This window comes from Euwallacea similis, chromosome 9 (assembly GCF_039881205.1).
Source record: "Euwallacea similis isolate ESF13 chromosome 9, ESF131.1, whole genome shotgun sequence".
Taxonomy (NCBI): Eukaryota; Metazoa; Arthropoda; class Insecta; order Coleoptera; family Curculionidae; genus Euwallacea; species Euwallacea similis.
The window spans coordinates 2,403,637-2,420,921 of NC_089617.1; the positions used below are offsets into that span (position 1 = coordinate 2,403,637).

The window sequence follows — 17,285 nt, forward strand, 5'->3', positions numbered from 1 at the left end:
TAAAATTTTTCTGAAAATATCGAAAGGTATATCCTGCTCGTGAATTAAATATATTTTTGTAACTTTGAAATATTCATTTTTCTTCTATCCGCCTTCCTTTTGCACTTTATTGAAAAGATATGCTAAAAAGGACAAAGTCGAATTTCCAAAGATAACAAGATCTATTTAATAAGTGGAAAGCAAATATAGATACTTAACTATTTTTGGCCTTTTTACTAACTTAATCATTAATATCTCGGAAATTTATAGATGAGTTAACCGCCTTAAATCATGGTCTCCAAGAAATTAGCAAATTCAAGTAAAAAATGGAAATACTCAATAGATTTTTCAGTTGCGTTGTTGAAATAACGTGCTATTTCTAAATTGCTGCCACAAGTAGTTTTTTGTATGGTGTTGGATCTAATCTGTGGGACACAAAAGTCACTATATATAAACCAATTCAAATCAGTTTATTTTTAATGGGGTTTAAATGTAAATATATCATCTTTTTTTCTGTGGTTATTATTGGCCTTCAAAGCTTGGTTTTCGCTTATTTTGTCCGGAATTTCCATAATTAAATTCGGAATAAAAATACGACTGTCTGCATAATTATAACATATAAATTTATTTTCTAATTATCTATATTTATACGATAATTATTATCAAAAGATAAAAAAGAAAACAAGCAACGATGTCTATTTATATTTGATGACATTATTTGATCGTAAACTTAATTCGAATAACGAGACAAAACTTAATGTAGATGGTAAATTTAACAACAAGGTATTATAAATTAAAATATATATCATTAATAGTTATTCATTTTGGCAGTCTAAGACTAAATAAGGTATACTTACAGAAGATGTATTGGTCCCAAAATTCTGTTTTATAGTGAGTTTTGGTTAAAAAAAATAATAGTGAAAACTGAGCCTAATTTGAACATTATAATAGTCAAGTTTTGGATAAATTAATAATTGCATATTTTAGGTGTTAGAAGAAGGAAAAGGAAAAAAAATTGCCTTTCTGATGACTTAAACAAATAGTAAAACAGTTTTTGCCATATTATGTACCACTTATCCCTTAATTTACTAGTTAATTCACATCATGCATTATAACATTAAACAATATATATGCGATTAAAGAGTTCTTCAATCGCCTTTTGATATACCCTAATACATACCAACAGTCAACATGAACAACTAACAAGTTACTCGTTTATCTAAGGTTAAATATTGTCCTCTAATATATCAAATACACAAATATCAACCATTTTGTCAAACAATAAAGAGAGTAGGGGGAGTGCCTTGTGGGTAGATGTGTAAAGAGAAGTTGTGGTTAGAGACGGCTTTTACCAATCTCTTGCGTGACTGCGAACGAGCCACTCCCCTTACTCTCACAAAAGCGCTTGCGCGACTGACGCGTCAATAAGTTCACGCCACTTTTATTAGATCAAGGGGAGTGGTTTGTCGGTACAAGCGCGAGGATTGGTAAAAAGGCGTTGTTAGGGGAATGCATAGATATGTACGAAGACGAACTATTGGCTTATTCTGGTCGCTTCCCCTTTAATATTCGGAAAGTAAGACATCCGCTATTAATTAAAATTAAAATATTATTATTATTGTTATTAGTATTTTTTTAATTATTATTATTAGCTAGGCCATGCAAAAGCGCGTATATTATACCTAAATAAATATAAAATTGAGGAGAGTCGAAGGGCATTATTTTTATGTTTTAATAGAAAGGCAAAATGAAGGAATAATCCATAAAGCAGTTGAAGGAACTTCCCATAATATTGTTAAAATCTCGGATCATGGTGTTACTACAAACCAATATTAGTAGGAAGTTTCTTTGCTTCGTTTTAATAAAAAAATTCGCAATAATAACAATAAAAATGCAATTACTAATACACCTGACAATAATCACATCAACTTGGACGAAAGACGTAATATGGAACAGAAACGAGGACCAAACACTTATTAAATTCATAACATCTACTGCTACATAGTTTTATTATCGTCAGACCACGCTCCTTAACGGCTATATTTATACGACACCTTTACGAGTGCTGGTCAGCTTTGGTGATCTCGGTCAGTTCGTGAGGCTCCGCGTTTAGTCTGTCTTTATTCGTGACCACCATGCCCCCTAACTCCCCCATACTGAGCAGGTCGACGAGTCGAGCTCCCAAACAATCGCACATGACGTTTATTGTTGTCCTGAAGCGATCCCTAAACAGAATGTCTCAACTTTAATACTGTCTTAAATTCCTATTGCAATAGTTAATTCGTAAACTGGGATTAACTTGGGATTATCGAGTTGCCTCGAGGTACCTAAAATATTTTAGATTTATCTGCGACTCTTTAATGTTCAGAATGTAAATTGTTTTTTAATTTGAAGATATGCCATAGTTGTTTCTGAAATGAATGCACTGGAAAGAATCGGGAATTGATTTCAGAATGAGAGAAATTCAAAAATTTTCTAAATCAATCTGAGATTTTTCTTATGGTTTAGAACGTGAAATTATACTTTTCGGCGTTTTCGCTCACTTTGTCAAAAAATTCAAATGATAAGAGAACATCTAACATTTCATTAATCTAACATTTTCTTTATCATCTTCACTAACTTAGGATAACACTCGACAGATGTCGTGGTCACTAGTCGCTCAGTTAGATACCTTACTGTATACCTATATTACTAGTTTAATGCTTACAAAAGCCAGTCAACTGCAATAATGTTGATGACTGCATCCGCGGGCAGACCCACAGTGTCTAGGACCATGACCATCGTGACTAACCCTGCCTGAGGGATCCCTGCTGCCCCTATACTGGCCGCAGTTGCAGTCAAACTATATTAAAATCATTACAACTTTTAAAAGTTACCAAGGCAAATATTCATACCAAACGGCAATAGTCTTCCCAAAACCCAGGTTGATATTGTTGAGCTGTGCTATAAAAATCGCGGCCACTGCTTCATAGAGAGCGGTGCCGTCCATATTGATAGTGGCTCCAATAGGAATGACGAACCTCGTCACTCTGGGATCCAAGCCCATTTTATCCATGGTTTGGATGGTTATCGGCATTGTGGCTGAGCTACATTTCGACAACTATCACTGAACTGTCAGAGAATATTCTAGACTTACCTGGAAGCGGTTCCGAAAGCAGTGACTAGAACTTGACTTAGCTGCCCGATGATCTTGAAAGGAAGCCTCCTGAGAACGATGAAGTAGATGATGGACAGGGTGATAAAGCCATGAATAAATAGTCCTAAGAGCACGGTCATGAAGTAGAGCCCAAGTCGGCCTACTAGATCGGCGAAGCTGGCAATTTCAAGAACTTTAGCTACCACGAGGAAGAAGACTCCCATTGGAGAAAGCCTGATGGGAAAAAATGAATTATTTTTGAGTTTGCACTGAAGTGAGGCGAACGTACCAAATAACCCAACTGGTGATTATCATCATGGCTTCGGTGAGGGCGTGGAAGAAGTCCAGGAGCACTTTGCCTTTTTCGCCCAACTGGCCCATGGCAATGCCAAAGACAATGGAGAAAGTAACCAAGCCGAGGACGTTGGTGGTGCTCTCGTATTTTTCCTCGAAACGCCATAGTTCGGCAGGATAAATATCCTCAAGTTCCCGATTTCCATCTAAGAGGAAAGATACAGGAAATAGGGTAAATTCAGGTAAATGTGACGTCAGGCAAAGATGGTAGGAAATGGAAAAAAATTGAAAAACTAGTTCTGGAAATAGATATAATTTTTATTGCTTTGGCTATGTTTTTTTTTATTTTGGACACACCGAATTGATCATATCTAGGATCTTGGGAAATAAAGAGGTTCTCTCATTATAATTAAACACATTACTTGTGCTAACCGAACTGCACAGTACGAAATTTATAGCCTTCTCTCAATTTCTGATTTCGAAATTCATCCACACCGCATAACAAACCCTTTGTCTTCATTTCAGAGCAATTAGGGTTGGATTAGGCCCTTTTATCGCCCTAACGAGTCAATTAACTTCGAGCACAGGCAACCTTTCACTCGACTATTCATCGGACCCTAAAAATAGGGTCAACAAGGCCCTTCCAACTTTCCAAAAATTCCTCGGTATTCACTCATTTGCATTAGTTAAGTACTCAGAAGTACCGACGTTTTGTTGAACTTAAAATACTTACAATGTGTGGCATTGTACTTGATTGTTTGCAGTTGTTTCAACAGGGAATCGTTGATTCGCCGCCAATGGTCCCTTGCCGATAGGGAATCGAAAATGGCGCTTTTCAATCCTGTATCCAAGGAAGAATTGTCGACTATACTGCGTAAAATCGCTTCGTCCCCCCTTTTGTACAGGGTGTACACGCTGGGCTCGTGGAGGAACGTTTGGGACTGTAAAGGTAAATAAATATTTCTTCCAATCTCTTTTTTACTTGGGCGCGAATTAAACATGTTATAATTTGTCCGCTTTCATCCTGATTGCATTGAATTCTGCAAAAATAAAGGAAAAGAAAGAACAAAGAGCGATGTGAGGGCGAACTGTTTTCAATGAGGCCTTTCGAAAGTCAGGTCGTCATGACGACAACGTCGGGTGGACGTTCGTTCCGCTATTGCTAAAAATGAAAAGCGATTTCCTGTAAATACTTCTTTCTTGGGGATGCCTGATAGTCCAGAAGTCGATGATATTATCCTCGATAGTAAAAGTACTTTTTTCTTTAAGCTGAAACTTAATGAGATTTTTCCACCAAAATGTAGAAAATTCACCGTTAAAAGTTATAAAGCTCTTGCATGAATTTTTTAGATTTGTGGTTAAATTCATGATCACTTGATCATGTACTAAAATATCAGTCCATCTATAGATCCAGAGTCAATATTGATTATGGCTCATTCACCAGATTATTAGAAAAGTTTTAATTTGAACATCCCTGAAAGTTAAATCGGGAACAACAGGAGAATGATAAAGCTACATATTGAAATTGAAAGTTTTCGTGAATGCACTTACCTGCCCTACGCAAGCTTGGATCAAATTCGGAGGGAAGAAATTCCTGGAAATCAAATTTTTTAATGAAACTTCCATGTTAATGGATTTGATCTTTAGATGAACATGGCAAGAAACACAGTTTGTTGTGTTGAATAAATTTAAATTTTAAGGTAAAAAAAGGTTTACAATTAAGTAAAGCTTTGAATATGCTAGATTTTTTTTTCATGATGGATAAAGAAACTAAAACTGAACCCAAACGTTCAGAAACATTTAAGTAAACTGACCTATCTATAAGGTATCCTAAACTGATCTGAGTGGAAATGTACAGTAATTATCCCTAATCCTAAGTTGAGCTGAACTCAACTATATTCACTACAGAGAAAAAACTAGCATGCTAGTGATGAGGCAATAATTAAACGAAACAAAATTCCAGAAGGGACCATATTTGCCTGCAAATTTTCATTAGCTACCAGTTAATCAAATTACTTACACGAGATACTAATTTGCAAGATTATCATCTAAACTAAAATTAGACCATCTTAGATTCAATCGACCTTCAGTTTTTCGAGCTCCATTACTAATAACCACTGGCTCATATTTAATATTTTGGGAGGACCCCGTATATACTCGTACTACAACAGGAGTTAAACCGGAAACACGCCGACATGACACTATTAGCAATTATATGAAAATTTCCTGCCGCAACAAGGCATGTCCTGCAGCAGCTCTCGTTCGCTCTTCTCTAAAGCTCTGCTTAACCCACTTTCGTTAAAATTAAGCACCCAGATTAGGATATGTAATTGAATCCGGATTCAATTTTAATTTGGTCGGTTTTTGACTGACACTTCCACCGCCAATTAGGGCCTAAAAATTAAATTCCGGATAACTTTACCGAGAGGTTAATTCTCATACAAACGTTAAAACAAAAGTAGAGCATTGGAAGTTTCTTAGTTTTTATAGATATTATTTTTGAAATACAATTACCAGTAATATGTACATGATTTGATAAAAGCCGCCTCCTGGTGATTCGACCTACCTGACAAGGTCCAGTAAGGTGTCTTGGGTAAGCACATGCCTGGTAAGTACTCTGCCAGTGTCGTCTTCACTGGCAGGTTTCCAAGGGACAGTCCCTTCTCCAGGTCGAATGGCAACCACTAGCAGCATGCCCAAAACTACTGCGCAGATGGTCGTGGACGCATAATATAGAATTGATCTAGAAAATTGAAATTTCTTCAGTGTCATGGTTTTGAGCTCGAAGAGGAACCAGACCTAAAGGCGATCTTCTTGGACAGACTCAAATCCAAAGAGCCGATGGCCGAAATGACGGAGGACATAAGCAGGGGAATGATGAGAGCCTTGAGCATTCGCAAGAAGAGTTCTCCAGGGAAGGCCAAGTACATGATCTCTCTGCTGGTCCATTTATTAGTAGAGATACTGCGTAGCAAGAGTCCGACGGCGGTACCACCGAAGACTCCTACCACGGTCAAAATGGTGAGCAGATTCTTTGAGATGCATCTTACAAATCGGTTTCTCTCGTCTGCCATAATATGTCTGAAAAACGCAAAAAAGAACGAGGTTCTAACGATTTTGAGAGAAAAAACAAGCATTCTTGACTTATGAAGTGTCCCATTTTTGGTGTCTTAGTTGGCTATATCGCTTATTAATAAAAATAAGAAAATCCGGTTTTTGCGAAAGTAGCCTATTTTTTTATGAAACGAACTACGATATAAATATATTCCTCATCATCTTTTTGTTTTTCTTCATACTACAAAATTAAATATGTAAAAAATTATAGTCGCCATAAACAAAGCATCATATGAATCTTGAAAATTTAACATCGATCAATCCAATGAGAATTGAAATCATACCCACAAATTCAAAATAAGTTATCTATTTATTTGTCTGAGTTCTATTGCATATTATATTTTTCCTATTAACATCTGAATCACCCTGTGTAATATTTTTTTTCCGGAGTTGCTCAGTTGTTAATATCGATGATACTGGGGAATAAATATTTTCATAGAACGAAACAGAAGGATCCTTTGTGGAACTATTTTGACTTAATAATAAATTTGAAACTGTCATCAAATCGTTCAAATTTACACTAGGTTTTTTCCCACAACCAAAACATAATTTTATTTTCCGAGTGGGCAGTTGAATTGTTGTTTGCACTAGTAGTTTAACAATAATTTATAAACCAAGCGTAGCGGTAATTATTGTATGTTTGTGTTGAATAAAAATTGAAAATTGGCTGCTTGTCAAAGAATAAATTGAGTCCACGTAACTTAGAATCTGCAAATCATATTCATGCTCATTTCGAGTCATACTTACCAAAATGAGTTGTTCAAGTTCAAACGAGCAGCCCCTTCCCCACCACCTGAATAGATTTGGGAAATCTATGAGTGGGTCCGGGCCAGAGCTGACCTTCCATAGAACATATCTTGCTTGTAGCCAGATAAAAAAGAAAACTGTAACAAATATTAAGGGTTAAATAGTATTGATAACCTCTTGATAAACCAAAATATAGAAAAAAATAAGTTTACAGAAGTCTTAAGTTTACACCAATCAGACTACCTCTCAATTAAAACTTTTCCAAATTTTCCCTCTACTTGGAAATAGAAACAACTTATAAATCCAATAGCGAGAACCGTTATTAGTCCTTTAATAGTTTTTTAACTAGCCAGCACGACAAGCTCGACGTAGGTACATGTAGTCGCGAATAAGGGAATGCGACCGCTAAAGGAAGTGTTTAATAAAAATAATTTATCAATAAAACGAGAAGCCTATCCAGTGATACACACTGTGTGTAATATTATGGGGAGGCACAGCTTTCCCCGAATGCAATTTCATGGCTCGTATACGCCAAGATACCAGGCGTCCTCTTTCTCTGGAAAATCTGGACGACTTATCTCCGCAACGCAAGCGACGTAAAGGAAATTGATATGTTATTAGATTCTAGATGGGCATCATATTCGACGATTCGATAAGCTTTAAGGGGGATTAGATTATACGGGTTTTATTTACTACCACGTTGCAGTCCAATTATAGGCATCAAAATCGAGATGATGTTGGTGATGCGAAACTATCTATCAAATAAATTAAAAATATCTTAAATCTTCTTTGGAATACTTTCTATTTGTAGGTGCCACAGTCATAATACAATCATAATTCTGAAATTCAACCACTACGACCATCTCATGCTGTATGAACAAAACAAGATTAAATTAGATTTTAGCTGCTGATATGGAGTTTTGTTAATAAAAATTAATGGTTTTTGTTAAATTAAGTAAACCTCAAGTACGTTTAGTATACAGGGTCGATCATTAGTGTGTTAAAGTACAATATCTCAGTAAATATAATTTTTAGAAGAAAATATTTCATATGACAATTTTTAGTCACTAAGAGGTGTGTATTTTAAAAGTATTTTCAAATGTACAAGGTCCATCATAAAAGTGTAGTAGGACCAAATTATGTTATTTTTAATGCAATCTTCCACATTTTTTGCAATTTTGGGATTTATTGTCAAATTTTAATGTCGGTTTATGCAAAAGTTCTTATATATAAAAATTATTGTTTCTGAGTTATTTGGGAAAATTCTAAAATTTTGATAGCTGCATGATCTCACGGAAATCGATACAGTCCCATAACTGCTGCGAACTTTGAAATTGGTTTTATGGGACTCCAAGAGGACTTAATAGCCTACGTTTGGAAGTAATTAATTAAAGAAAAAAGTTTTTCATAACTCCCAAAATAGGTTTTCGACCTTGTATGACTTCAAACCTCAATAACTCGCTTATTTCAAATGGAATTCCCAATTTCCTCGACGGCATCGCGTTAAGAACTCAAAAATGTATAAAATTACGGGAAATTATTTTAATTTTATGCAAATGAGATATTCACATAAAATTCTCAAAGCGTCTTCCATTTCGATTAGAACACAGTTGTAATCTTGGTAAAAAAGACATATTTACTTATTAATTAAAAAGATAATATTAACGAAAAATACGTGAGAATTAACGTGTGATTCCGAAAATAAAATAATAATATAGTCATCGATAGTCATGAAAAGTGTCAAAATGACATTTGACATCGCTGGGCATCACGTAATATTTGCCCATAATGATATCACCGGTGCGACTTTTGAAATATTCAGAAACTAAAAAGGGGTAATTCTCGGGAGCTTACAAACTGATGTGTGTAAGGATAGAGTAATGTTAACAAAAGCTATAGATTTCTGGATTCCGAACACGATGCTGTCGAAAAAATTGGGACATTCTATTTGAAATAAGTTAGTTATTGAGGTTTGAAGGCATGCAAATTTCGAGGCCTATTTGGGGAGTTAGGAAAAACTTTTTTAAAATTAAAACACTCCAAAATGTAGCTTATTAGGTTCTCTCTTGGAGCTTCACAAGACCGATTCCGAAATTTGTAGGGTATAGCACCGATTTCCGTAAGACCTTACAGCTATCAAAATTTTCATATTTCCTCGAATAACTTGGAAACGGTAAAGTTTTGATATAAGTCCCTTTACATAAACTGACCTTAACATTTGACGGTCAATGCGAAAATGGCAAAAAAGTGAGGTGTTCCATTTAAAAAAAAACATCATTTGGTCCTACCACACTTTTATGATGAACCCTGTACATTTGAAAATAATTTTAAAATACGCCCCTCTTAATGGTCAAAAACTTTGATATGAAACATTTTCTTCTAAAACTCATATTTACTGAAATATTGCACTTTAACGTCCTAATCCTGTATATGCATATATATTTTTCCTTTCTGTTCTAAAACCTTTCTATTAAGCTTTCGAGCTTCAATTTAAAAAATATACTATGCATTTCAAGTAAGGTACCCATGTAGTAAGGGTCTTAAATTACTACCCTTCGAAAATGATGCATCGTAACAGAAATGATCAAGACAGAAAAGTTTCCAAACACACTTGAGAATCAAGTGAACTAAATAACCGCTTTAAACATTTAGTACTTAAACAACTATGGGCTCTTTACCCCTTAGGCCAATCCTTATATCAACATTGTGGAGAGCCTGCAGTTTTTTTTTCATTTCTTTTTTTGCATATAATCAAATGTTTCATCTTAATGCGTAGAAGTATATTTCCAAATGAAAGAAATTATTTAGTCAAAAAGGACACCATGTTCAAGGATCTCTGGAGCTCTAGAGTTTTTGGACGAAAATTTTATTAGTAGAATTTGTGGTTTAAATATTTGGACTTGGATCGGAGCCAGTCTGCATAATTCCTAATCATCAAAAATTTGGGGATAGCCGCCAACAATACCTGATAATTTCATAGGTAATTCAGGGATTTTAGCTTCAATATTTCTCATACTTAAAAATATTTTAACGATGGTTAATTAAAAAAGTTACAGTAATGAAAAAATGAAAGTCAGGCTTGAGATTTGAAAAAGGTTCGTTTTATATGATAAATTATTGAATTAAGAGCGGTCACGCCCCTGAAATTTCTGGAACAACTCTGATAGGTCTAAAAGACCCATTATCATATTGGTATCAAATGGCGAAAATTTGAATTTAGCCGAATTAAGCGTTTTTTTTTAAATGAAAACCCGATTTTTTTCTAAACTTCAACATCATGGATCTCGGAAATGACGCAATCCCGGACATATGTTTATAAGATTTTTTTATTATTTCGACTCATATATCACCGCAAATTTGCACCTATGCTTAGGAAATACCCTGCATAACACTGTTAATGTCAATATCTCGACAAATTGCTAAAACAGGTGTTGCTCATGCAAATCGATGCCTTAACCTGATGACACCGGTCCAGATTTTTTATTGTGTTGTTCAAATGTCTAAAATTTTTTAAAACTAATGCGAGGAAACTAAAAATAACAGCCACTCCGTTCAAATCAAAATTGTGAAGGTACGCCAGCGACATATTTGCGTCTGTGTAATTAAATCTCCAGTTATTTACGATTTTTTTTCAAACTTTTGGAAACCTCTGTTTAAAATGTATAACTGTGGAGCGTCGCGAGAATTTCCAGGAAAAAGGAAGAACTTACCGTTCAACAAGTAGCCGCCACCACCACCACCAGCTGGAATTACACAATAAACTATGTAAAAGAGGACCTCCGGATGTCACTCTCAGCATCCGTGACGCACGCGCTAAATCGCGGCAAAAAGCGACGACGAGCGCCCCGACGACGATGACGACTCGAACTGTTTGCCAGATTGGCGATGGGTTATTGTTGGAGATGCTGCGATTTTCATCCCGCCACTGGATGCCGGTTTGTCTTAATGAGAGACGAACTGGCACGATTAGATGGTTCTGGAGCCCCTCTCAAATCTCGATGACTATCATTGAGGAGAGGAAATTGCCGGTGATTGTTTGCGGAGAGACCACCCGGTATACGGGAACTTCCGTCAACTTCCGCATTAGATGTCAGATTTATTCCCACAGTGAGAATTAAAAAGTTCCTTGAAAGAGGTTTGTAGCTGAGAGTGGCGAGGGCGTTTCTCTAAATTAATTATACCGATTGGGAGAGGGCAAATGGTACAAACTAATGTCATTTTTATTTAAATTTGGACAAAAGATATGAAGTAAAAGTGTAACTATCTGCTTAACGGGAAGGGACTTATTTCGATTTTTTGATTTAACTTAAATAAGGTGTTATTATATATTTGGAGGGAGAGCAGAATTCTATTTTCATTGAGCTAGGTATCATAAGTGGATATTCAGATCCAAAACGGCAGTTCAGTAGGCATTTTAACGCGAACATGTAAATTGCAACAGCACCGATCATCAGTAATAAATCAATTTTCCAACAGATGCGATTTTATTTACTCTGAATTCGGGCCTTTATAAAGTGCGTCAGTGGTTACTCATTGACCTAAGGCTAGTACACATCTAACTTCTGATGAAATTGGTGAAGTTTGGCACTTTTAGCATTTTTTTGTTGGCTTCTGTGCTTTTCCTCTTTGAAATGTATAGCGAAGTTGCAATAGTTTGGTTTTGAGTTTTGGGTGATCGTGGAAAGCTCTGGGTCTTTCGCAGAAGCTTAGAGATGAAGACCTATGAAGAAGAATGTTTGAGCTTTCCATCGCACTAATCCCGAGGCATGTCTGACAAGAGGGACAGGAACAGTGCCGTACCAAATTGAAAATTTGTCATTTTTTTAATGTGCTTTCCTAAAAATGGCCAGGCGTTTCGACGTCTTAAACGTGCCGAAATATAGCTAAAGAATAGCTGTTTGTGATGTGGGTTTCTGATACCTTTGAGTAGTGTGCTGTTTAGTACAAGCAAATAAAAAAATCCCAAAGTTTCTATTTTTCGCGGGTAGGGTTCAGGGCGAAGTACCTTTCTTACAAGAAGACGCAGGAATATTCGTCCGATGGTATCGAAAAGTATATCGTCCAGGTTATGTTCAACGTGTTTAAGAGTTGCCTGAGGGTGCCCTTCTAAGGAGTGTAAATTGGGGTTGAAAATATCGACATGAAAATCGACCTAATTTTAATTGTATTTTACGATAGTGCGGTAAAGCCACTTTAATTTATTGAAAATTTTAAAATCATTGTGTTATTGTTACCGTGTATATCATTGGCAATATCGAAGTTGCTGAAGTCCTACATTTTCCATATTGGCAAAACGACCTTTGCCATAATTAGAAACCAAATCAAAAAGCCCCACTTGAGCCATCAATGTTTTATTATCAATTATGATGAATTACTGCATTTTATACTAAATAAATACTTCAAATGTAGCCAACTCCAATTAACACAAACCGGATTTAATCCTTCATATTTAAATGCATCAACATCTAGTCACTAAATATTTTTATTCAGCATAATACGTTATTTAAACTGAATACACTAGCCAAACAATACTTCCAAACATCCCCCAGAATCCTCAATTTGGCCTCGAAAAATCGGAGGCAGTGTATATCAAACTCGTGACTTATTTAGACCCGATCAATCCTGCACTTTTTTAAATCTCGAGACAAAAACGTGTCACTCTTATCAATTAAGTCCCTATAATCGCATTTATTGTTATTTGTTTACCAAGCCGGATATTACCCTGTATAAAAAAACCCAAATATGCATAATTTGCAATAGTCTACGCGATGGCCAATTTGGTTCTGTTCGTGTCGGTTCTGGCATATCTCCTTGCCTCCACAATAGTCTTTTCTGCTTGCGTCCTCAATGAGCCTGATGGGCTGATTTTGACCCATATTGTAAGTTTTTTTCTTTTTAATATCATATTATTAAAAGTTTTTTTGTTAGATAAGGTTTTTCTCGTGATTTAAAACGTGATGGATAAAAATATATTATTAAAGATTATCCAGATTTACGACATACATTTCATAAATCTATGTTATAATGCTGGTTTTGTATCCGAAAGTTTTTAAAAAATGTAAGTGATTTTTGAAAGAAAAATAAAGCTGAATGATAGATGTGTTTGTTACTGGGTATTTTGCATATTCTTTAGAAAATTTCTCGCATGATTGAGCTATTTCCAGTGGTAATAGTCACGTCTAAGTTACTATCGAAGTAACCCAGTAATATTAGTAAGTATTTAATTAACTAATTTTATTTGTACTGTGTAGGAATTTTCACAACTGACTTTCATCAGTCTGATCTCTTTGATATTTTTCACCTGTTACCTGAATTAACCTGTATTGTAAAGTGATACTTAATAGTAAAAATTACCAGATTGGTAATTACAAATTGGGTTAATAATGAAACATTTTTCAGCTATTCAGACATGGAAATCGCACGATCGAGGATAACATCTATGACACTAACCCATATGGAAATGAAAGCTTGTGGGAACCATACGGCTACGATCAATTGACTCAGGTACTATTTAAAGAAATGTTCATCACGACTACAAATTCTCGTTCTTGCTATTCATAACTAGGAAGGGAGACGGACTGAATACAAACTAGGACAATTCTTCCGGAATCGGTATGATGCCTTATTGGGTCCAGACTACCACTATGATAAAATTGAAGCCAGAAGTACTGTCACTGACAGGACTAAGATGTCCCTGATGTTGGTACTGGCCAGTTTGTTCCCTCCTACTAATAAGTTCGACTGGAATGACAATTTGAAATGGCAGCCTATTCCTTTTTCTACGTCAGATTATGATAAGGTGCGAATACCTACATAGTTGCTGGACTGTAGAATTTGATAGACCAGGAATTTTCCATTTTGTAATATAATATATATATATATATATATATATTATATTACAAAATGGAATTTTGCTTATATATATATATATATATATATATGTAATGGTCTTTTGAAATGGAAAAATCTGCGTTCAAGGCATAACAAGAATCTTCTTAAGGGAATTTTTGTACTTTCGAGTCAGTTTTTCAGTAGTTTTCCATTTCGAAAATATCTTTGGGATTCCCTGGGAAATTAACAAAAAATTTTTAAAGATTGTTTTTATGAGAAGGAGGGCACCTTGCACAAACACCCTGCATATAATATTTATCTGTGCAGGAATTATACGGTAGAAAGGTGTGCACCAACTACGATACCGCGTACAAAAAATATGTAAAAAGCGACGAAGTTCTAGCTCTACTGGAACCCTACCAGGAAATGTTTGACTATGTCACTGATAAGTCTGGCAAAGAGATCCAAAAGGCCAAGAAAGCTGCTGATCTCTACGTAGAAATGCTTGCACAAGTATGCATCAAGCCTATTCTAAATACCAAATACTAGGAAACAATTTTTAGTCCTATTATGGATATCCTTTGGAAGACTGGTTCCACACTTATGAAGAACAACTATTCAACGTCACCGTCCTCAATTACAGACTGATGGCTGGCAAAAAAAAGCTCAAACGTCTTTCTACAGGCTATCTTTTGAGGAAGATTATCCAAGACACTGAAGCGCGCGTTTTAGATGTTGATTCTCCCATTAAAATGTTTCTGTACTCCGCCCATGAAAAGAACATTGCCACCCTATTGGTCACCCTGGATATCTTCGACGATATGATTCCTACTTTCGGAAGTTACGTACTCATGGAGGTTCACTGCATCGATGGAGTTTATGGGTTTAAGGTTAGTAATGAGGTTGTTACAGGGCCGGCACGAGGCAGTCAGTCGCATTAAGCAAATTAACCTTGTATCGCCTTTTGTCCCTGAACTAACCTAAACACCAATATGTAAACAGTGCAAACTCACATTTTGCACACTTGATTGTTGAAGCTGAAGAAGTTGCTGAGGTTGAATTTTTTTTGTAGTTTTATTACCAGAATTACATTGAAACTGAGCCAAAGTTGCTGGTGATTCCAGGTTGCGAAGAGTTTTGTCCTATCAGTACTTTCAAGGAGTTAGTGGCCGATTCTTTGCCTGAGGATGATGCTTATTGTGAGCTGGACATTTGAAATGGTTTGTACTGAAGTAAAAAAAATAAAAATATACATATATTGATATATATTGAACAATTTATTTTTTAATTTTCTAATTTCCCTTTATTGTTTTATTAGAAAAATTGTTTATAGTTTTGTAATCGTTTAGATGGTCGACATTTGTGTAACTTCTGGTTTTCAATTTAAGTTTATTCCTATATTTTATCAAAATTTTTATATTATCAGTTATACTAGATTTATCGGGTTTTCTATAATGATTAGGCTTTTAGTATGGGAGCGTGCGTAACCGTTAAAATATGTATATCTGAATCCGAATAAAATAAATAAATTTTTGAATCCAAAACTTTATTCCTCTATATTTTCAATATTAAAAATCGTCCGATTTATGTCTTAATTCCGCACTCCAAGGTGGCATTAAGTAGCGCATGGTCAGAAATAGCTGCATAATGTAATAATAAATGCTTATGACATTTAAATCACCATAATACTTTACCCTAAAAAGCACTAGGATACGCTTCCTTGACTTGTTATATCGTTTGTGCCTCAATTATTTGCAAGGGAAACTAATATGCAATTTTAATTACCATGGTGAATTGTTCTGCTTTGAAATCCTATTACGTCATCTTCAATTGTATATTATCTATCATTTGCTTGATAAGATTATAAATTTACATGTCATTACCTTTACTCATTACATAACAATTTTGTTTTTTACTGGGTGTCCAGGCAAACTCTGGACATAGGAGATTAATGTGGGAAATCGATTTTTATTTTTTTGCGTCTGCACGGATTATCCAATTGAAGAACTTTTATATGGAGGTTATAACATTCAAAATCGGTCATCATTCCGCAATATTTTCAATCTTTTAATAAGAGCCGTTTTTACTCAAAACATCTTCAAATAAAAAAAATTGTCTCGCGTAACCGTTCGAGGCCACGATAGGTCGGAATCAAGGTCAGGATTATAAAAAACACAAAATCGCTAACAATGTAAATGTAAAAAAGTAGATCACGTGATAATTATCCTTAAGTTTTCTATTGATTTTTCACTGAATTAATTTGTAAATAAGTTAAATATTGTTTAGAAATTAGCAAAAAGAGAAAATTCATTTGATATGGGGTTTTTATACTTATGTAGTTGGCGTCTATGTATTTGTTTAATTCGAACTTTGACTCTGACCAATTGTGACCTCGAACGGTTACGCGGGACATTCAAATTTTTGCAATTTGGAGGCGTTTTGAGTAAAAACGGCTCTAATTAGAAGATTGAAAAAATTGCGGAAGGATGGTTGGTTTTGAGTACTGTGACCTCCACGTAAAAGTTTTTCGATTGGATAATTCGTGCACGTGCAAGAAAATAAAAACCGATTTTCCTTGTAATCTTCTATGTCCAGAGTTTGCCTGGACACTCGGTATACTTTTTTATTCATCGTTTTTACAGGGTGGCCCATTTAAGAGCTTGCATGTGCTTAACTGAGAAATTATATTCACCTACGTAGGAAAAATGTATGTATTAATGTGATTTTTTCAATTTTTAATTTTTTCAGATATTTTCCTGTACTGTGCAAGGTGCTGCAGTAATGCTCCACAAGAAGAAACATCGTTAAATTAAAGAGATCATCATGTCTAGTGTTAGATTTGAAAATATTTTATATTTATTGCTTTTTGTTAAAGCGCATGCCTCGCAGTTCCGTTATTGAAAATTCGGTACTGCCAATTGGAAAATAGCCATTCGCGCATTCTATTTAATTTAGAATGGTTTGTTGTTGGAAAAGATAATGAAAATTGTATATCAACATGATATTTACATTTTGATATTCACATTTCAATTAGTTAAAATCCTGACGTTTCCTGATGATTTTTCAATTTTAAATAATAATTGTTGTAATGATGACATTTTGCAATGAGAGATATACGGTAATCTCCCCCATTTAAGACTTGGTCGAGATATTTTATGGCTCAGTGTTCCACTCACATTTAAAC

The 17,285-nt window shown here is 35.1% G+C and overlaps 2 protein-coding genes across 2 annotated transcripts; one reads left to right on the forward strand and one right to left on the reverse strand.

Annotated features, from left to right (window-relative positions):
• Window positions 1-579: 579 nt before the first annotated feature.
• Window positions 580-11,215, reverse strand: LOC136411151 (excitatory amino acid transporter 3-like). The gene is made up of 11 exons (XM_066393617.1): window positions 10,981-11,215; window positions 7,271-7,407; window positions 6,209-6,490; window positions 5,976-6,152; window positions 4,961-5,003; window positions 4,143-4,350; window positions 3,405-3,615; window positions 3,116-3,349; window positions 2,874-3,065; window positions 2,687-2,821; window positions 580-2,204 (listed from the first exon to the last, which is right to left on the reverse strand). Exons 3-11 carry the CDS (start codon window positions 6,481-6,483, stop codon window positions 2,036-2,038), a joined length of 1,644 nt encoding a protein of 547 aa, XP_066249714.1. The 5' UTR covers window positions 6,484-6,490; window positions 7,271-7,407; window positions 10,981-11,215; the 3' UTR covers window positions 580-2,035.
• Window positions 11,216-13,001: 1,786 nt separating this feature from the next.
• LOC136410836 (venom acid phosphatase Acph-1-like) lies at window positions 13,002-15,367 on the forward strand. The gene is made up of 6 exons (XM_066393190.1): window positions 13,002-13,149; window positions 13,670-13,774; window positions 13,836-14,069; window positions 14,429-14,614; window positions 14,665-14,991; window positions 15,174-15,367. The coding sequence occupies exons 1-6, from the start codon at window positions 13,039-13,041 to the stop codon at window positions 15,315-15,317; spliced, it is 1,107 nt and encodes a 368-aa protein (XP_066249287.1). The 5' UTR covers window positions 13,002-13,038; the 3' UTR covers window positions 15,318-15,367.
• The last annotated feature ends 1,918 nt before the right edge of the window (window positions 15,368-17,285 follow it).